The following is a 22191-nucleotide window of genomic DNA, read 5'->3' on the forward strand; positions in this document are numbered from 1 at the left end:
GATTCCGGGAGCTTGAAGATATCTCGGTTTGTAACCACTGTTGAATGGGCATGAGCCCTCAGATGGCACCGCACCAGAAAGCGTCATGTCAGTGTGATGAATATAGCCACATGGGCTTGGGAGCACTTCAGAAAAGCGTTGTTACTTAACCCAGAACGCCGCTGCATCAATTATGCAAAGAGAAAGCCTTGCATCGATTTGTCATTTGAGTTCTCTTGGTACTAGCTTGTCTGAAATGGACCGAAAGACGGTGCGAGCGTGTTCTGTGGTCTGATGTTTAAGACGTCAAAGACTTAAAGGACCATCCGGACAGTTATCAGCGAAAGATGCTAAAAGACTTTTAACATGTTAAAAGTCTAACATGTTTTGCGTGTGTGTGAAGGTATTATTTACATTTTTCGACTTGCAGCACTGTGACAGTAAATATTGTCTAAGCAATTGAGGGTTAAGAGCCTTGCTCAGGGGCCCAACAGTGGCAACCTGGCAGTGGTGGGGCTCGAACCAGTGACCTTTCGATTACTAGTTTAGTACCTTAATGGCTAGGCTACAACTGCCCGAGTTGTTGGGTACCATTGACGCACAGACATGCTACTATCAAGGTTACGTTTTTTTCCCCCGGCAAGTCAGGAAAGGCATCAGTGTGGCATCGTAGCCTGGTGCTAGACTGGCCTGCCTGCAGTCCAGATCTGACTCTATAGGTTTAATACAGTTGAATACATGATTGCACACACACAATCACCTATCCCAGCAAATCAGATATTTCACACAGCCAGCATTTGCGACCTTTAATAGTTGTTTGTATCCAAAGCAACTTATAGTCTGAATATGACAATAGAATTCGAGCAGTTGATAATTGAGGGCCTTGCTCAGGGGCCCAACTTGGTCCAGGCGGGGCTTAAACTGGCAACCTTCTGATTACTAGTCTGTTACATTGTCCCATGAGCTACTACTGCTCTTGCTTGCACACACACACAATCATCTGTCTGAGCAAAGTATTCACACTTCGACCAACTACATGCTCGCATACGCGTAATCACCTATCTCAACTAAACTCTCTAGTTTACATTTTGTCGCATTCTCTCTCTCTCTCTCTCTCTCTCTCTCTGTAGTTGGTGGGTCGATTGGAGGTATGACTGAGGAGAAATGTCCTCAGTTGGTGGATTACTTCGTGGTGGCGGGGCTGGCCGGCGACTCCGCCCCCCTGGACGAGGAATGCCAGCAGAGGGGCGGCCGAGGGGTGGAGCCCATCACCGACCTGGCCGTGATCGCCCGCGGCCTCGGGGAGGAGGTGCCCGAGGGCTTCACGTGCATCGAGAAGACGCCGTCGGGCCACTCGGCCGAACTCAGCGCCGGACTCATCAACAACCCGCACATGTTCCTGTGCTACCGGCGCGGCCACGACAAACCGCCCATCCTGGAGCTCGGGTAAGACGTCCCAAAAACACGCCAGGGTTAGCTGGAGCCCTCAGATTGAACAGCAGGAGAAACCGTCCTGTCACTGTGATGAATTATAGCCATATTAGCTTGGGAGCGCTTCAGAAAACCGTTGTTACTTAACCCAGAACGCCGCTGCATCAAGAAACGTGACCTTAAACCCTATTGTGTGAACAGAAAGCCAAACAGAAACGCTGCAGAGTTCTCTTGATACTATCTTATCTCAAATGGACCACTGTTGCAGGTGCTACAACAGTGTGGCTTCGTAGGCGTGTGCAGGACACAGCACCCGGGTTCCTGGGTTCGATCCTCAGCAGCTCTTACTGTCTGTTTCCTCTTACGTCCCAAAAACACCCCAGAGTTTGCTTTGAGCCCTCAGTCATGCCACTGTGAGAACTGTAGCCATATTAGCTTGGGAGCGCTTCAGAAAATTGTTGTTACTTAACCCAGAACGCCGCTGCATCAAGAAATGTAAAAGAAAAGAGAAAGTCGTGCATCGATTCTATGCAGGAACGAGAGTTCTCTTGGTACTATCTTATCTCAATGGACCACTGTTGCATGTGCTACACCAGTGTGGCTTTGTAGGCTTGCCAGGACACAGGACCCGAGTTCCTGGGTTTGATCCTCAGCAGCTCTTACTGTCTGTTTCCTCTTACGTCCCAAAAACATGAGTTAGTTTGAGCTTTCAGATTGTACTGAACGAGAAACCGTCACATCACTGTGAGGATTATAGCCACGTTGGCTTGGGAGCGCTTCAGAAAACCATTGTTACTTAACCCAGAACGCCGCTGCATCAAGAAATGTGAAAGAAAAGAGAAAGCTGTACATCGATTCTATGCAGGAACGCTCTCTTGGTACTATCTTATCTCAAATGGGCCACTGTTCCATTCAGGCTGATTCAAACAGGCGAGTGTGTGTAAACAAGTGAGTATTTGTTGCTAGGAAACCGACTGGCACCCTGTCTAGGGTGTGGTCCTGCCCCGCAGCCAGAGTTTCAGGCTGGTAACAGACCCGCTACAGCTCTGACTACGATAAACCGTTAAAATGTTATTAATAAATTAACAAATAAAGACTTTTTAAACAGTGTAGGACAGGCACGAGTAAGCGTAGCACTAAGTGTATTTATTTTCCCTCACGTAACCCCAAAAGTCGTCCCGAACTGCGCCTCGTGTGCGCCCCCCGCCCTGCGCGCCCCGCCCTGCGCGCCCCGCCCTGCGTCTGAGTAAAACCGTAAGCTGAAATAAAACCCTGAAGCAGTTTAAGGCATTAACGTTTCTCTCTCTGATGAAACACCAGCGCTTTTACTTTCACTTTATTTGTTTGCGTTCTGGTGTGAACAGCTGCCGTAAGCACAGCGGCGCAGGAGTGGATCAAAACAACACCGAATTACCCCGATTCACCCCCGCCCATCCCCCCAGCCCCCCCTCAGGCACAAAACCGGTTCTACCTCCTCACGTCCGCTCTTATATTCTGTTATAAATACAAACGCTGATCCCTGATTATAACAAAACACTTTTATTTAATGTGGACAGACAGACATACAGACTGATAGATCGGCAGACAAAGAGACAAATAGATGGACAGACAGCTAGACAGACAGACATATTATAGATAGATAGACAGACAGACAGATAAATAGATAGACAGATAAATAGACAGTGACAGATAAACAGACAGAAAGATAAATAGACAGACAGACAGATTATAGATAGAGTGACAGATAAATAGACAGACAGAAAAATAGACAGACAAATTATAGATAGACAGACACATAGATAAAGAGACAGACAGACAGATTAAAGATAGACGGGCAGACAGACAGATTTTAGACAGCAGGACAGACATGGATAAATAGACAGATTATAGATAGACAGATAGAGAAATCGACAGATTTTAGACAGATAAATAGATGTATAGACAGACAGACAGATACATTATAGACAGACAGACAGATTATATAGATAGACAGACCGGTTAAATGGACAGATAGATAAATTGTCAGAAAGGCCTAAGCAGACAGATAGACAGACAGACAGATAGAAACATAGACAGACAGATTATAGGCAGACAGACAGATTATAGGCAGACAGACAGATACGTTGTTGATGTTTGGGTATGTAATCTCTCTTCTCTCCTCCCTCAGCGTCCTGTACGAGGGTAAGGAGACCCTGAAGCAGGGTTGGCACCTGATCGAGACCACGCCCTACAGTCGCTGTGCCAGCCTGAGCTCAGGAGGCCCCGCCGCCCACAGAACCTTCCTCATGTACCGCCGCGCGCCCGACTCTCAGGCCCTCAACACGCCGGGCGTGACCGACATCTCGCTCCTCATGCCCAGCAAGGGGGAGGTGGCTCAACACACCTTCTGCAGGGTGGACAAGAACCTCAACACCGGCATGGTATTGCTTCTAACTGCACACGTGTTTCGGCCAATCGGAGCTCATTTCTGTGTCATTGCCGCCCTCAGTAGATCGCTTCTTTTCCCCTGGCAGGGGCGGAGTCTCACAGAGCACAGTATCTCATGCAGATTTGTGATGTAGGCGCCTCGAGCGGTCAGCAGAGGTCGCAGTTTCTCCAGCGACGAGGAACCCTGTTACAGCCGTTGTCCCGCCCTTACAGACAAACAGCCAATCGTGTGTCTGTGTAGGCCGGCTGATGTTCTCCTTGTTGGGAGGGTCTGATGATCTCTTTTTTTGGGGGGGTCTGATGTTCCTCCTTTTTGGGGTCTGATGTTCCTCCTTTTTGGGGTCTGATGTTCTCTTTTTTGGGGTCTGATGTTCTCTTTTTTGGGGGGTCTGATGTTCTCTTTTTTAGGGTCTGATGTTCCTCCTTTTTGGGGTCTGATGTTCCTCCTTTTTGGTGGGGTCTGATGTTCCTCCTTTTTGGGGTCTGATGTTCCTCCTTTTTGGGGGGGTCTGATGTTCCTCCTTTTTGGGGTCTGATGTTCCTCCTTTTTGGGGGGTCTGATGTTCTCTTTTTTTGGGGTCTGATGTTCCTCCTTTTTGGGGTCTGATGTTCCTCCTTTTTGGGGGGGTCTGATGTTCCTCCTTTTTGGGGTCTGATGTTCCTCCTTTTTGGGGGGTCTGATGTTCTCTTTTTTGGGGTCTGATGTTCCTCCTTTTTGGGGTCTGATGTTCCTCCTTTTTGGGGTCTGATGTTCTCATTTTGGGGTCTGATGTTCTCTTTTTTGGGGGGGGGGTCTGATTTTTGGGGTCTAATGCCGAGAACTCGAGACCTTGAGATCTCAGCACTGGTGGGCTAGCGCAGGCTTTTTCAAAAAGAAATGGGCCGCAGAGAAAAATAATAATACAGTAATGAATAAATTCATATGTGAGCGCCCCCTTGTGGAGGCTTTACGTTACATCTTGTAAACCACAGTACTACCAGATTGCCACTATGTTATTATTTAAATAAATTATTTATTAAACGCATTGGTTTTGTGTGTGTGTGTGTGTGTGTGTGTGTGTGTGTGTGTGTGAACACAGTGGGGTCCGGCGTTGTACCTGTGCTATAAGCGGGCCGTAGCCAAAGCCAATGCCCTGGTGTACGAGGCAGGTGAGTGCCACTTCCTGTGTGTGTTGGTTATTTTTGTGGTTCTTACACACTCCAGGATTATTTATTTGAGGAAGTGTTACTGTGTGTGTGTGTGTGTGTGTGTGTGTGTGTGTGAGACAGGTCTGATCAGCCGTTACCCTGAGGAGGACCTGGAGTCGTTCCCGCTGCCAGATTCGGTCTCGGTCTTCTGTCTGCCCATGGGGGTGACGGTGGAGAGCTGGCCGCTCGACACCAAATACCAGCTGCCCGTGTTCTCCACCTTCGTCCTGACCAGCGCGTCCGGAGACAAGGTCAGTCCTCCTGTACCTGTTTACGTTCCTCTACAGAAATGCCCTTCTCTTTGTTCCCCTTTTTGGGGTCTGATGTTCTAATTTTTGGGGTCTGATGTTCTCCTTTTGGGGTCTGATGTTCTCCTTTTTGGGGTCTGATGTTCTCCTTTTGGGGGTCTGATGTTCTTCTTTTTGGGGTCTGATGTTCTCCTTTTTGGGGTCTGATGTTCTTCTTTTTGGGGTCTGATGCCCTCCTTTTGGGGGTCTCATGTTCCTCCTTTTAGAGGTCTGATGCCCTCCTTTTAGAGGTCTGATGCCCTCCTTTTTGGGGTCTGATGCCCTCCTTTTTGGGGTCTGATGCCCTCCTTTTTGGCGTCTGATGTTCCTCCTTTTAGAGGTCTGATGCCCTCCTTTTTGGGGTCTGATGTTCCTCCTTTTAGAGGTCTGATGCCCTCCTTTTTGGGGTCTGATGCCCTCCTTTTTGGCGTCTGATGTTCCTCCTTTTAGAGGTCTGATGCCCTCCTTTTTGGGGTCTGATGCCCTCCTTTTAGAGGTCTGATGCCCTCCTTTTAGAGGTCTGATGCCCTCCTTTTTGGCGTCTGATGTTCCTCCTTTTAGAGGTCTGATGCCCTCCTTTTTGGGGTCTGATGTTCCTCCTTTTAGAGGTCTGATGCCCTCCTTTTTGGCGTCTGATGCCCTCCTTTTTGGGGTCTGATGCCCTCCTTTTTGGCGTCTGATGCCCTCCTTTTTGGGGTCTGATGCCCTCCTTTTTGGGGTCTGATGCCCTCCTTTTAGAGGTCTGATGCCCTCCTTTTTGGGGTCTGATGTTCCTCCTTTTAGAGGTCTGATGCCCTCCTTTTTGGGGTCTGATGCCCTCCTTTTGTAGGTCTGATGCCCTCCTTTTAGAGGTCTGATGCCCTCCTTTTTGGGGTCTGATGCCCTCCTTTTAGAGGTCTGATGCCCTCCTTTTTGGGGTCTGATGTCCTCCTTTTTGGGGTCTGATGTCCTCCTTTTGGATGTCTGATGCCCTCCTTTTTGGGGTCTGATGTTCCTCCTTTTAGAGGTCTGATGCCCTCCTTTTTGTGGTCTGATGTCCTTTTGTTTGAGGTCTTTTTTTGGAGTCTGATGCCCTCCTTTTAGAGGTCTGATGTTTGAGGTCTTTTTTTGGAGTGTGATGCATTAGTTCTGTCGTCTCTCTGTGGTTCTCACCGCTCCGGTTCTCTCTCAGGTGTACGGCGCCGCCATCCAGTTCTACGAGGCGTACCCGCGGGCGGCCCTGTCCGAGAGGCAGCTGGTGCGCCTGGGCCTGGTCAGCGTGGTGGACCGCCGGCCCATCACCAGCCGCACGGTGCAGGTGAAGAAGAGCGTGTGCGTGCTCTCACACTGGCCGTTCTTCACCGTCTTCCAGAAGTTTCTCACCTTCATCTACCGGTACTCCATCTCCGGGCCGCACGTGCTGCCCATTGAGAAGTGAGTACGAGTGGCGCATGATGCAGAAACACACTGATGAGCCAAAACATTAAAACCACCTCCTTGTTTCTACACTCACTGTCCATTTTATCAGCTCCACTTACCATATAGAAGCACTTTGTAGTTCTACAATTACTGACTGTAGTCCATCTGTAGACCACCACAGAGCAGGTATTATTTAGGTGGTGGATGATTCTCAGCACTGCAGTGACACTGACATGGTGGTGGTGTGTTAGTGTGTGTTGTGCTGGTATGAGTGGATCAGACACAGCAGCGCTGCTGGAGTTTTTAAACACCGTGTCCACTCACTGTCCACTCTATCAGACACTCTTACCTAGTCGTTCCACCTTGTAGATGTAAAGTCAGAGACGATCGCTCATCTATTGCTGCTGTTTGAGTCGCTCATCTTCTAGACTTTCATCAGTGGTCACAGGACGCTGCCCACGGGGCGCTGTCGGCTGGATGTTTTTGGTTGGTGGACTATTCTCAGTCCAGCAGTGACACTGAGGTGGTTAAAAACTCCAGCAGCGCTGCTGTGTCTGATCCGCTCATACCAGCACAACACACACTAACACACCACCACCATGTCAGTGTCACTGCAGTGCTGAGAATCATCCACCACCTAAATAATACCTGCTCTGTGGGGGTCCTGTGGGGGTCCTGACCATTGAAGAACAGCATGAAAGGGGGCTAACAAAGCATGTAGAGAAACAGATGGACTACAGTCAGTAATTGTATAACTACAAAGTGCTTCTATATGGTAAGTGGAGCTGATAAAATGGACAGTGAGTGTAGAAACAAGGAGGTGGTTTTAATGTTATGTTATTTAAACGCTTTGGGATGAAACTTGTTTGTATTTTGCAGGCACATCTCCAGCTTCATGCACAACGTGCCGTTCCCTTCACCTCAGCGCCCGCGCATCCTGGTACAGGTGAGTCAACACGGCGCCGGACCGCTGAAATACAATGACGGGAACGTTCAGGGACCCCCTATAGATCATGTCAACATGTAACTGAGTCTATTTGCTCCTGTACGAGTTCTCATCGCATTCACTCTCTCCATTCATTTTCCTCCCAATCCACTCGTACCTGCTTCATACGGAGATCCGTCACGCACCGACCCACACTATCCCCCGTCTCTGTGCAGCGCCATCGATCAGCCAGCAGAGGGCGTAACTGCGGCACAAATGAGGAATCCCTGCAACTCTCCCTCCCTCACACCCAAACCTCCCTCCCTGATGTTCTCATTTTGAGGTCTGATAACATCCTTTTTGGGCTCTGATGTCCTTGTTATTAGGGTCTGATGTTCTCATTTTGGGGTCTGATGCCCTTATTTTTTGGGGTCTGATGTTCCTCCTTTTTGGGGTCTGATACACTCATTTTTGAGGTCTGATGTTCTCATTTTGGGGTCTGATGTTTTTTTGGGGGGGTCTGATCTTATTTTGGGGTCTGATGTTCTCCTTTATGAGGTCTGATGTTTTTTTGGGGGGGGTCTGATGTTCCTCCTTTTTGAGGTTTGATGCTCTCCTTTATGGGCTCTAATGTTTTTTTGGGGGCGGTCTGATGTTCCTCCTTTTTGGGGTCTGATGTTCTCAGTTTTGGGTCTGATGTTTTCATTTTGAGGTCTGATCCCCTTTTGAGGTCTGATGTTCTCATTTTGAGGTCTGATGTTTTCATTTTGAGGTCTGATGTTCTCATTTTGAGGTCTGATGTTTTCATTTTGAGGTCTGATGTTCTCATTTTGAGGTCTGATGTTCTCATTTTGAGGTCTGATGTTCTCATTTTGAGGTCTGATGTTCTCATTTTGAGGTCTGATCTCATTTATGGGGTCTGATCTTCTTATTTTGGGGTCTGATGTTCTCCTTTATGAGGTCTGATGTTCTCATTTATGGGGTCTAATGTTCTCATTTTGAGGTCTGATGTTCTCATTTATGGGGTCTCTTGCCCTTTTTTGATCTGATGCCCTCCTGTATTGGGTCTGATGCCCTTGTTATAAGGGTCTGATGCCCTCCTTTATGGGGTCTGACGTTCTCATTTTGGGGTCTGATGTTCCTTTTTTATGGGGTCTGATGTTCTCCTTTATGGGGTCTAGCCTAGCATGCCCTCCATCATGGTACAAGCTTGAGAGGGGGGTAATGGAGATCGGTTTGTGACTCTCAGGGGGCCGATTGGGAGGAAAATGGGATGGAGAATGAATGAATATAACGTACCGGTGCACCCTCAGTGCAGGTCCCAAGCCCGGATAAATAGGAGGGATGCGTCAGGCAATATAAAGATGTACGAGGTGTTGTGGCGCCCCCTAATGGAAGCAGCTAAAATGAATCATTCATTAATCAAACCAGGACTTTTATATTGATTATTGCTTCGCAGGTTAATGATTTACACCCCTGTAGGAGTGTGTGTGTGTGTGTGTGTGTGTGTGTGTGTGTGTGTGTGTGTAAATACTAACCACGCCGCTACTTTCGCAGGAGTTTGGCGGTAACGCTGAATAAAGACGGCAGAGTGGAGGTACAGGGTAAAGCGGGTACACGTACTCCATTAATATAATCAGTAAAAATCACCACCAGACGTTCGGTTCTAATCAAACCTCTCTATTTAATTTAATTCACCTGATTGGTTAATGGGTGAGCGGGTGCTGAATCGGAGCATGGGTGGAGGGTGAAATTTGGGTGATGGGCCGGAGCAGGAGGAGGTAACGATGGTGTGGGTGTGGCGTTCCTCTCTAACTCATGTTTGTTTCTGGTTTCTTCAGCTGTCTCCGTACGACAACCTCCTGCTGTGCCAGCCGGTGTCCTCGCCCTTACCGCTGAGGTAGGTCCGGCGCTCGTGGTTCAGCCCTTTTAGGGTGTTTTCACACCTGTAGTTGGTTCGCCAGCTATGATATGATATAATAAAAGCTCCACATGTATCTGTGTTTAACTGGATTTACTTCACGTGTGCTGGTTATGCAGCTCGGGGTTCTGAGAATCAGCTTTTTAACGTAAAAAAAAGCGTAATGAGACTTAATGTACTAAAAGTATGACATAGGAGCCCTAAACTTCTCTTCATTATTACTGATTATAGGTGCTCTGTACTGCCCAAATTCCTTAGTTGTTGTTCGGACTGTCCGCATCGCTTTAACAACGTCATATCAAACAGTTTGTCTCATTGGAGGCACTTTGAAAATATCAGCAAAAAACTGCCTCAAAATTCACCGCCTTGTTTCTACACTCACTGTCCATGTTATCATCTCCAATTACCATATAGAAGCACTTTGTAGTTCTACAATTACTGACTGTAGTCCATCTGTTTCTCTGCACGCTTTGTTACCCCCTTTCATGCTGTTCTTCAATGGTCAGGACCACCACAGGACCACCACAGAGCAGGTATTATTTAGGTGGTGGATGATTCTCAGCACTGCAGTGACACTGTGGTGTGTTAGTGTGTGTTGTGCTGGTACGAGTGGATCAGACAGCGGCGCTGCTGGAGTTTTTAAACACCGTGTCCACTCACTGTCCACTCTATTAGACACTCCTACCTAGTCGGTTTACCTTGTAGATGTAAAGTCAGAGACGATCGCTCATCTATTGCTGCTGTTTGAGTCGCTCATCTTCTAGACCTTCATTAATTGTCACAGGACGCTGCCCACGGGGCGCTGTTGGCTGGATATTTTAGGTTGGTGGACTATTCTCAGTCCAGCAGTGACAGTGAGGTGTTTAAAAACTCCAGCAGCGCTGCTGTGTCTGATCCACTCATACCAGCACAACACACACCAACACACCACCACCATGTCAGTGTCACTGCAGTGCTGAGAATCATCCACCACCTAAATAATACCTGCTCTGTGGTGGTCCTGTGGGGGTCCTGACCATTGAAGAACAGCATGAAAGGGGGTAACAAAGCATGTAGAGAAACAGACGGACTACAGTCAGTAATTGTAGAACTACACAGTGCTTCTATATGGTAAGTGGAGCTGATAAAATGGACAGTGTGTGTAGAAACAAGGAGGTGGTTTTAATGTTATGGCTGATCGGTGTATGTGTTAAATATGGGGGGTCAGCCGGTCGGGTGTGTGTGTGGACATGATTAGCTCTCAGTGCAGGTCCCAAGCCCGGTCTGTTATGAGGACCAGATCTGCTGTGGCGACACATAAAAACAGAACATGCTCATGACTAAACGTTTATAATCAATAGAATCGTGTTCTTGTCTGTGCCCGCAGTGGTGCCAGCTATTTAAAGCTGCTGCAGAACCTCGGGGCGGAGAACACGTGCACCCTGCTGCTGGCCGTGCTGACGGAGCACAAACTGCTGCTGCACTCGCTCCGGCCGGACGTGCTCACGTCGGTCAGCGAGGCCCTGGTGTCGGTAAGTGCAAACGTTTACTGATGAAGCGGTAAGCCGTGTTCGCTGACGAGGGTTTTCAGAAGAGCTCTCGAGACCTGCAGCGTTGTTAAACAAGCGTCACCGTGGACGTTTCCTCATATTTTGGCTCGTCTGTGTTTTTGTCCCTTACGGCTCAGATGACGTTTCCTCTGCGCTGGCCCTGTCCGTACATTCCACTCTGCCCTCTGCGCCTGGCGGACGTGCTGTGTGCCCCCATGCCCTTCATCGTGGGAGTCCATTCCAGCTACTTCGACCTGTACGACCCCCCTGCGGATGTGGTGTGTGTGGACCTCGACACCAACACTATTTTCCAGTGAGTGCCTCTATTCCCAGAGACTTCCTCTGTCCTCTCTGTACCTGTTCATATTCTAGTCGAGTCATATTTGTTTGGATGGCACAAGTCACAAAATACGAGTCCGAGTCGAGTCACGAGTCGATATAATCTACACAAAACATATATTATAAATGTAGCGTAGAAATAAAGAAATAATCTGTAAGTTCAGATAAAAACAACAACAGATTAGCGAGTGTATTTAGCCGTTTTACTTCGTGTCTTTACTTTCCTCCTCATCGTGTAAATGAATGTAATTTCTGTAACAAGAAGGTTCCAGTTAAAAGCTTCAACTGATACGTTTTGTTTTCATTACAGAACAAAAGCGCTCGATAAATCACGGCACAGCGGCCAAAATCCCAAACACGGCAAAAACCATCATAACCGCTGCTTACCTTAGCTTCTGTTCTTCCAGATGCTATTACATTTATAAGCGTGCGTCCCATTAGGAACAGAATCCGTTATTTTGTAAATGTGCTTATAATTAAAAACCTCCAAACTTTTCCCGGTGGTGAAGTAAAACAGGAAGTGGTTAGAAAGCCGATCGAGCGTTTCATTACCACGTCATCTGTGTGACGCAAACCGAATAAATGCAGATAACAGCATTTCTTACTAACAATTACAATCAGAAGCTCTGATTGGATCAGAAAGCGTCTTTCAACCATCAGCGCCGATTCTGTAGGAGCGTTCCATTCACCCCGGTCGTTCCTGTGAAGTGCACTACGTAGGGTATTCCACCATTTTAAGTGAGATTCAGATCCAAAGGTAACGAAAATTTTCAAATGAAGTGAACTTCAGACTGTGTAGGGAGTAGGGAGCGACGCTTCATCACTACACCGGAAGCTGCTGGAATATTTACTCATTGCGTGTGTTGCGGGTTAAGACGGCCGGAGCGTTATTATTATTAGAGTGCAGAATATTTATAATAATAATAATTAGATATATATATATAATCATCACACGTAACTAACAGTAACACATGCTGACGCTAGGGACTCTAGTTGTTCACGAGGCATTTTTTTTTCGAGTCCGAGTCATTTGAAACGAGTCCGAGTCGAGTCTGAAATCGCTTTGTGTGCGACTTACGTGCGACTCGGACTCGAGTCCCCGTCTCTGGTAGGTAGTAGGGGAGCAGGGCGGGTCGCTAGGGTTTCGCACAGACCCCTAGAGTGTCATGTACAGGTCACTTCAGTTCATGATCTAAATAAATAAGCAGTTTAGTTTATAGATGTGTGCAACTTGGAAGTAAGTGAGGGACACGTGTGGGTATTTTTCAGATCAGAAGATAAGAAGCCCTTGTCCTGGAGATCTTTACCGAGGAAACACGCCAAAGTCCTGCTCCACTCCCTCAGCAGCCTGCACAAGACCCTGGAGAAGAGTGAGTACGATTATCGGCTCTTTATCTACTATTAATTAGGTTGATTATCAATATATGGTCTAAAGTACGTAACATTAGGACCCCCCCCCAGCTTAATGCACTATATGGATAAAAGTATCAGGACACCTCTTTTAATTTATGAATTCAATGTTTTCAGTTACAACATTTGCTAACAGGTGTGATAAATGATTATATATATATATATTGGCAATTTCATGCCTCCAATTTGCATCAACAGTTTAGGGAAGGCCTGCACAAAGCAAGCTCTGTAAAGATGTAAAGAGCAGCCTCAGACTAGAGCTGCCACTAACGACTATTTTTCTATCGATTAATCTATAGACTATTTTATTGATTAGTCGATTCATCTAAACGATTAATTTTCCTCCAAAAATGTAATTCAGAATCATTTAAGCTTCTTTTATTTTAACAACAAACTGTACATTATAATAATATAACACAGAACTAAATGTAAACAGGGTTTATGTTCATATTATCACATTCTCATATAAGAGCTCCATATTAAACAGAGTGCAGCACGTGTTTATGGCGTACCGTACACAAAGCAACGTGCTTCAACTTATAGCAGAAATAAAATAGTTAGATGTAGCCACGTCTCATTAAGTCCAGCGTACAGTTACATCACATGCTAAACCATGTAAACACGGTGGTGAGTGTTACGCTGTTACGGCGCATTCACATGAGAAGCTTTTTGTGCTTTGAGCCCAAAGCAGTAAAGTGCGCGGCGGTCTAACTGAACCCGCTAAGAAATACGGTATTCCAAGATCTCCACGATTAAGAAGCTTAATGAAACAATATAGACGTGCAGCACGGCGCTGGTGCTGCTGTGGTACCATCAAAGCTTTACACAGTGAACAAACCAGCTTTTAGTTTTGTGCCAGTTTTAAGTGTCACCAAACTTTGGATGATTTGGGTCGTGGAGAACTTTGAGCTGTTATTTGAAAGCTCTACAATCGTCCTCTGACGGCTGCAGACGGCATTTTTTAAGACGCCGCCAACCAGTGACCGGACCAGATACGACTGAGGTCCTGCACACAGCGAGTAGTGCTGAGGGAATCATATGAACGATTATATGAACTGAGACGATGTAGAAATTAAAAAGGATCATTTATAAACATAGTTTTAAAAACGATGCATCGACTTCAAATATCGACGACAACACATTTCTGCCCTACCTCAAATGTCTTAGCTGAACAGTTCACATAAACGTTGCTCCATTTGAACACGGGGCGTCCGACAAGCCCACGCTCAGGCGTCCGAATACTTTCGGCCATACACGTGTGTACGTACGTGTGTTATTAACCTGCTTTCTTTTCCTTCGCTCCTCTCTGTCTCTGCAGTCTGTACCCCCGGCCAGGAGGAGGCCACCCTGGAGTTCTTACTGACCGATTACGATCTGATCTACGGGCGTCAGAAGCAGCTTGAGCTGGAGATCCAGGAGGCCTTCCTGCGCTTCATGAGCTGCCTGCTGAGGGGATATCGCTCGTACCTGCTGCCCATCACCCAGGCTCCGTCGGATAGAACCACCAACTGCAGCAATCTCTTCAACCTGCAGGGTAGCGCCAGAGGATTTTTTTAGCTTAGCGCTGGGATTCAAGTGCGGATTATTAATCTCAAAGGAAATTAGGGAAAATGTTGGGGATTGCTGGTCTGAGCAATTGAGGGTTAGGGGCACAACAGTGGCAACCTGGACGTGGTGGGTCTTGAACCAGTGACCTTTCGATTACTAGTCCAGTACCTTAACCACTAGGCTACAACTGCCTTATACAATATCGTTCAAGATTTTCTGGTAGAGAGCAGAATTCATGGTTCCATCAATTATGATCTTCTTAAGGTGGAACGCGATGCTAGCTTTACACTAGATGTAACGAGACCCGTGTCTTCCAGACAATTCCACCTTTAATGTCAAGCGCTACGGGCGGCACGGTGGCTCGATGGGTAGCACTGTCTCCTCACAGCAAGAAGGTCCTGGGTTCTGTCTGTGTGGGTTTCATCCAGGAGCTCCGGTTTCCTCCCACAGTCCCGTAGTGCATGACATTAAAGGTGGAATTTTCTGGAAGACACGGGTCCTGTTACATCTGCCGTAACACTAGAACGGCGTTCCACCTTAAAAACGTTATAGGACCTGGACGACTGGTCATCATTCATGGAACCATGAATTCCGCTCTCTACCAAAAAATGTGTGTGTGTGTGTTTGCCTTGTGATGGACTGGCGACCTGTCCAGGGTGTTTCCTGCCAGTGTATTGCACCCACTGCGACCCTGACCAGGATAAGGCGCTGTTAAAACAGACAATGAATGAATGTCATGCACTATTATATCTCATGCAGTCCCTGAACTGGCCAGCAGTGGCCGCTATTGCGACAGTAATTTGGAGTCCCTGTTTAGGAAGTCCGGTTGTGCCTGTCGCTTCCTGGCCAGGTACTGGACTAGTAATCGAAAGGTCGCTGGTTCAAGCCCCACCTCCTCCAGGTTTTCACTGTTGGGCTCTTGACCAATCCCCTTAATCCTCAATTGCTTAGACAGTATACTGTCACAGTGCTGTAAATCGCTGATGCTTTTCCTCGCAGGTTTCCTGAAGTCGAGGGACCGGACGCAGCAGAAGTTCTACATCCAGCTGACCAAGACTCAGATGTTCACGCAGTTCATAGAGGAGTGTTCGTTCGTCAGTGACCGACACGCCTGCCTGGAGTTTTTCGACGAGTGTGTACAGAAGGTCCGGTGATTTCTAAAGTGTCACATTTCACATCAGTCGATAAATTTCATTCATAAATTAAATGATAGAATAAATAGAAGCTACGATACACAGCACAGCTGCTTTAATAGGTGAATGTAAATCTAGAACATCCAGCGACGGTACGAGAGCTCATGTTCTGTCTCTATTACCAAAATTCTCCTCCGTGTTTTGACACAGGATCGGTTGTTAGTTTTCCAAACTCAGTTACGCGAGTCGTGTTTTTATCTGCTTTACTTACTTACTGACATGGTGGTGGTGTGTTCGTGTGTGTTGTGCTGGTACGAGTGGATCAGACACAGCAGCGCTGCTGGAGATTTTAAACACCGTGTCCACTCACTGTCCACTCTGTTAGACACTCCTACCTAGTTTCTCCACCTTGTAGATGTAAAGTCAGAGACGATCGCTCATCTATTGCTGCTGTTTGAGTCGGTCATCTTCTAGACCTTCATCAGTGGTCACAGGACGCTGCACACGGGGCGCTGTCGGCTGGATATTTTTGGTCGGTGGACGATTCTCAGTCCAGCAGTGACAGTAAGGTGTTTAAAAACTCCAGCAGCGCTGCTGTGTCTGATCCACTCGTACCAGCACAACACACACTAACACACCACCATCATGTCAGTGTCACTGCAGTGCTGAGAATCATCCACCACCTAAATAATACCTGCTCTGTGGTGGTCCTGTGGGGGTCCTGACCATTGAAGAACAGCATGAACAGATGGACTACAGTCAGTAATTGTAGAACTACAAAGTGCTTCTATATGGTAAGTGGAGCTGATAAAATGGACAGTGAGTGTAGAAACAAGGAGGTGGTTTTAATGTAATGGCTGATCGGTGTATGTGAGTTATAGTTAGTGCACATCAGCGCACAAACAGCTCGGATCGATTGCTTCTTGTTGACGTGCATTTTAGACGTGGTGTCATTAAACCCGCCGTCACTTCTTGTGTCTGTTGTGGTGACAAAAACTGTTTTTGGGAGACCGGACAGACTCGTCTGTGATTCCTCCTGGTGATAGATGGTGTAGTGTGTGACCCCCTGTCGCCGATCAGTCGTGTAGTGTGAAAATCACGACTCCCGATTACAAGAGATCCAGTCGTGTAGTTTTGAACTTATGATTGTGTAACGTTTCTCTCCCGTTTTATCTCCTGCGTCTCGTGTAGGTGGACGTGGAGAAGCCCGAGGACGTGCGGCTGGTCGACCTCGATGAGACCCACAGCGGGGAGCACACGGTCTTCATCATGCCGCCGGAGGAGCCTCAAGAGCCCGACGGTTCGGAGTGTCCGGCACCGTACATGTGAGATCCTGTACACACAGTCCACCACTTTAGCCTGGTCAGGGTCTCGGCGGGTCTGATTCTTTGGGCGAAAGTCAGCAAGGACCCCGGACAGGTCTCCAGTTAAACTGACCGCACGTGTTTGGACTGTGGGAGGAAACCAGAGCACCCGGAGGAGACACACACAGACACGAGGAGAACATGCAAACTCCTTGCTGAGCTTGGGGAATCGAACCCAGACCCTTCCTGCTGAGAAATTCTAATCGAGTCGAGAGATTAAACGTAGGCGGTATTACAAGAGAAGTGGTGGCTCAGTGTTTCAGGTACTGGACTAGTAATCAGAAGGTTGCCAGTTTAAGCCCTACTGCCACTGTTGGACCCCTGAGCGAGGCCCTTAACCCTCAATTGCTCGAATCGTATTCGGTCATAATTGTAAGTCGCTTTGGATAAAAGCGTCTGCTGAATCACTGTCGCCTCGCAGCGAGAAGGTCCTGGGTTCGTTTCCCAGGTCCTTTCTGTTTGGAGTTGGCATGTTCTCCTCATATCTGTGTGGGTTTCCTCTCATAGTACAAAGACATGTAAGTGATGAATCATGGGTAATCTGTAACTACCTGCTTTGTCATAAAAGCTGAGTGTGTAATTTTGAGTTCTGACACTAGGGGGAGTTGTAGCCTAGCGGTCAATATACAGGGCTAGTACTGGCCCCAGGTTGGCACCGTCGGGCCCTTGAGCAAGGCCCTTAATACTGTATTGTCGTAAATGCCGTAAATGTAGATATTGTGTTAAAAATTCTGCGTATTGTGTGTGTGTGTGTGTGTGTGTGTTTAGCTACGAGACGTTTCCTATTCTCCAGCCTGAGATGTTTGACCGCCCGCATGACCAGCTCCGTACCCCTGCCAAGGGCAGCGCCCCCAGCAGCCCCGCCCCTCGCCGTACCAAGCAGGTACGTCTAACCAATCACGCCATCCAGGATTTGTTTTTTTAAATGGAAGCAGTTTCACCGTGTCTGTTGATGAGGCAGAAAAAGCGAAGCAGCTAGTGTCGGTACTGCACCGCTCCAGCCACTCGGGTTTGATTCCTGCCAGTGTTGCCCGTCTGTATGTATCTCCATGGGTTGCGTCCCAACACCCCGGTTTCGCCTCTCCTCAGAGACGGGGTCTTACGGAGAGCCGTCTAGCTGTTTCTGTCAATCAATGAGGCAAGTAGGTATTAAAACACAGCCACAGGTACACCACCGATTAACTCAATTAATTAATGATATTAATTAGCCAATCAGACGCTTCTATAGCCAGGATAGTGTTTCTAAGCTGTTTAAAGACCTCTGACCCCCTGGAATTTAGATATAGTGAATTATAATCTGTTTGTAAACGTGATCTGTAGTTTAATCTATGGAGGGGCTGTATAAATGAGCTATATGGACAGAAGTATTTTGACACCTGATCATGAGCTAGTTGGACGTTGGGTCTGTCTGAAGACCTAGTGACCCGCCCCGCTCCCCTACTACCTACCTGATCGGCTGCCTAAGTATAGAGGATTCTAATAAGACCTGGAGCTCATTACGTTAGCCTCAGGACGCTCAAACCCGCCAGCACGCCGGCTAACGTCCCAATTTATAAATAAACGACTCGTATAATTACACCTTAATACAGATTAAACATCAATGAGAATTTGTTTACATTTAATAGGAACTCCGTTGGTTGCTCCGTGTTGATTCGTCCGCCACGTTTGTAGTTCTGTGTGAGGAAAGTCGTGCCGCACCGAATTCCGGGATTGCCCTCAGCGCCGAGGAGGCGTCGGATTGTCACTCAGAATTAAGGCGCCTCGGTAGGAGCATTTTACGGGAGCTAAGGATTTAGACACGCCCTCTTCTCGGAAGACTTTGAAGTTGGTCTGTGTGTGGGAATTTGTGCCCGTTCAGTCAGTAGTGTCTGGGCGCTGATCGATCAGTTGGTGTTCCGGTTCGTTCCAGATCTGTTGAGTCGGGCTTCGCAGCTTAATATGCTGAAACAGGAAAGGACCTTCCCTAAACTGTTGCTGCAAAGTTAGTAGCATGTAATTTCCCAATATATATATATATATATGTGTGTGTGTGTGTGTGTGTGTGTGTGTGTGTGTGTGTGTGATGAATGTATTGGGAAATTACATGCTACCAACTTTGCAGCAACAGTTTAGGGAAGGTCCTTTCCTGTCTATATATTATATGAGCTTTATTGACTTGACGTGTTTGATTTGTCGCCCTGCAGGAGATCAAGCTGGCACAGAAGTGCGCCCAGAAGTACTCCACCGTACCGGACATGTGGTCCAAGTGTCTGCTGGGTCACTGCTACGGCCTGTGGTTCATTTACCTGCCCACGTTCGTCCGGGCCGAGAGCAACAAGGTCCGGGCGCTGCACACGGCCTACGAGGTGCTCAAACACATGGAGACGCGCAAGGTGGTGCTGCCCGACGAGGTACCGTCATCTCCTGTTCACTAAAGTTCATAGAGGGCGCGTCTAAAAAGGTGACGCAGCGGGATATTCCGCTAGCCCACCAGCGCCGAGATTCTGAACTCCTCGGTTCGAAACTCGGCGTTGCCACCGGTCGACTGGGCGCCATCTAGCGGGGCGTAATTGGCGGTTCCTGCAGCAGACACGTCTCTGCTAGGGCGGGAAGACCGGACCGTGTGGGCGGGGTCTTCAAACGCTGTGTGTAAGGACCCTGATTGGCAGATAGAGAGGCGCCTGTGCAGGGTGCATGGGTAAAAAGGGTTCCGCTAAGGGCTGCGCGCGGCTCGGAGGAGGCGTGAGCAGCAATATACCCACCCCGACTGCAATCAGGGATCCACCAGCAGCGGAAAATGCGGAAATAAAATAGAGAATGCGGAGCAACCAACGGAGTTCTTTTCACATGTATATAAATTCTCATTGATGTTTAATCTGTATAAAGGTGTAATTATACGAGTGGGGTTTATTTGTAAATTGGGGCGTCAGGGACAGTTTAAGCGTTTTCGGTACACGGAGGGAGACGTTCGCTGGCGTGAGGGTAACTGTGTTAGCTTAGTAAGCTAAAACTGTGATGACGTGAAGTAGAGCGTCTAAATAATCTGCCTTATGAGCTCCAGGTCTTATTAGAATCCTCTCTACTAGTAAGAGGGAGCAGGGCGGGTCACCAGGTTTTCAGACAGACCCCCGGTTACCTGTGATGGAATAAGCGTCAGATCCAGGGTTACAGCTCCACATGTATCTGTGTTTATCTGGATTCTCCTCCCTGTTTCACTTTTAAACTTGTGTTACAGCTCCAGCTTCTGAGAAACGGTGAGAATCAGAATCAGCTTCTCCCAGAGTCTAAAACGCTTCTGGTTGAAAATAAAGCTTAACGTGGTTTAATGTAGTGAAAGAAGGAGACAGGAGCACTACACTTCTCTTCATCATTACTGCTCATAAGTTCTTTATGTTTTAGTACAATAAATGTGACGTCCTGAGCCGCTTGTAGTTAAGGCGTGGCCTGTGTGTCGTAGGTGTGTTACCGGATCCTGATGCAGCTCTGTGGGCAGTATGGTCAGCCTGTGCTCGCTGTCCGAGTTCTGCTGGAGATGAAGAAGGCCGGAATAACTCCCAACACCATCACGTACGGCTATTATAATAAGGTCAGTTTGGTTATTTATTGATGTATTTTCTCCCTTTTTTCCAATTTAGTCATAGCCAATTGGTCTCCCGCTGCTGGAGACCTTGATGGCGTCTGAGGAGGGTATATTCGCCCTTATACATTTCCCCCTTCTTATTTGCCGTACTTCGGTCTCGCGCGTTAAAGACCCCGCCCACTTTTTAGTACCGACTTTTCCCACCCAGCAGACTAGCGGCCGATTTTTGTGTGCTGCCATATGTGTCCGCCCAGCCACGTACAGGGACGTTTTGACACGTGTTCCATGTCAGAAAAGAGAGAAAACGGAAAATCTGCTTCATCCTTAAGGGGGATTTTACCTGAAGTGGCAGGTGCATTGTGGGAAAACGGGCTCAGACGCGTCACTTGGTTGAATCCCTTCGTCTGGAACACACTTAATATACAGAGCATGGACGAGAAGGCCTGGCTCACCGTGTACGTTCCAGTTCATCCCATAGGTATTCAGTAAGGTTTAGGTCAGGTCTACTGGAGCTTCTCCACACAGAGAACATGCTCAGTCACGTTTGTGCGTAAGGGCTCAGTCACGCAGTAATTCAGACTGGCCTTCCCCAAACTATTCCTAATTACGGTGGCCTCACAGCAAGGAGGTCCTGGGTTCGATCCTCAGGCGGGGCGGTCCGGGTCCTCTCTGTGTGGAGTTTGCATGTTCTCCCCGTGTCTGTGAGGGTTTCCTCCAGGAGCCAAAGTGTAAAACAGGACGTTAAAATCCTAATAAATAAATAAATAATAATTAATTCTTCTCTCTCGTTTGCTCGTAGGCCGTGTTCGAGAGCAAGTGGCCGTCCACCAATCAGGGAGGGCGCCTCCGCTGGGCCAAACTGCGTAACGTCCTGCTGGCCGTGGCGCAATTCAGGCAGCCGATCAAGCGCAGGCAGAAGAGCGACTCGTTCAGCTCGAGAAAAGGTTTGTGTTTACCAGCCTCCACAAGGGGGCGCTCACGTACGAGTTTATTTCATTATTGTTATTTTTCTCCGTCTCAAACCGGGGTTTGAAAAACACTGCGGTAAACAATCAAAGAGAATCTGAGAGTAGAATTTATAACACAAACCGCATTTCCAAAAATATTGGGACGCTTTTTAAAATGTAGAAATGTAATGTAAACAAGAAGCTGTGATGTTGACTGACCAAAGTAGAAAGAAAAGACGTCCAGTGTTTCTGCTGTCCAGATTGATTGTATTTTATTAATATGGATGAAATTTAAATTTCATTCCTGCAACTTACTCAAAAAATTAAATAGTTGGGATGGGCGTGTAAATAGAGTGAAATATTTATAGAATATTTAAGTTACGCTGTTGGTAACAGGGCTGGAATCTGCTGATCAAGCACTCAGATAAATATAGCCACATGAGCTCAGGAAATCTTCGGAAAACCGCTGTCGAGTAACACGGTCCGCCGCTGCGACATTAGTGTGCATAAATACTTCACAGTTCCGCTCAGATTGACCAAAAGACGATGGAGACGCCGCTCAGATTGCACAGCGGTAAAAACACGAGCTGGAACCAGAGCTGGATCTCGAGTACATCGTCTGGGCTGAGCGGCCACATGAACGACGACTGGCCTGTTGTTCTGATATGGGCGGGACTAAGCCGGATGGGGTCTCTCTCTCATGACTGGTGCGATTACGACCTCTGCTGGCTGATTGGTGGCGCCTGCACTGAGACGGGAAAAGAGTGCGCTGATCAGGGCGCGTCTCTCCGTACACGACGCTGAGC

At 47.7% G+C, this 22191-nt stretch overlaps 1 protein-coding gene across 1 annotated transcript in view; it reads left to right on the forward strand.

The window, feature by feature from the left end:
* Positions 1-22191, forward strand: part of LOC134310746 (DENN domain-containing protein 4B-like) — a 43986-nt gene that overhangs the window by 9861 nt on the left and 11934 nt on the right. The window contains exons 2-18 of the mRNA XM_062992387.1: positions 1110-1425; positions 3578-3830; positions 4917-4986; positions 5107-5276; positions 6484-6725; positions 7590-7656; positions 9477-9535; positions 10923-11067; positions 11223-11398; positions 12694-12794; positions 14153-14368; positions 15382-15527; positions 16707-16840; positions 17648-17762; positions 19063-19269; positions 20316-20444; positions 21238-21382. Of these exons, the coding sequence (XP_062848457.1) occupies positions 1130-1425; positions 3578-3830; positions 4917-4986; positions 5107-5276; positions 6484-6725; positions 7590-7656; positions 9477-9535; positions 10923-11067; positions 11223-11398; positions 12694-12794; positions 14153-14368; positions 15382-15527; positions 16707-16840; positions 17648-17762; positions 19063-19269; positions 20316-20444; positions 21238-21382 (2671 nt within the window). The 5' untranslated portion in view covers positions 1110-1129. The remainder of the gene's footprint in view (positions 1-1109; positions 1426-3577; positions 3831-4916; positions 4987-5106; positions 5277-6483; positions 6726-7589; positions 7657-9476; positions 9536-10922; positions 11068-11222; positions 11399-12693; positions 12795-14152; positions 14369-15381; positions 15528-16706; positions 16841-17647; positions 17763-19062; positions 19270-20315; positions 20445-21237; positions 21383-22191) is intronic.

This window comes from Trichomycterus rosablanca, chromosome 3 (genome assembly GCF_030014385.1).
Source record: "Trichomycterus rosablanca isolate fTriRos1 chromosome 3, fTriRos1.hap1, whole genome shotgun sequence".
Classification (NCBI taxonomy): domain Eukaryota; kingdom Metazoa; phylum Chordata; class Actinopteri; order Siluriformes; family Trichomycteridae; genus Trichomycterus; species Trichomycterus rosablanca.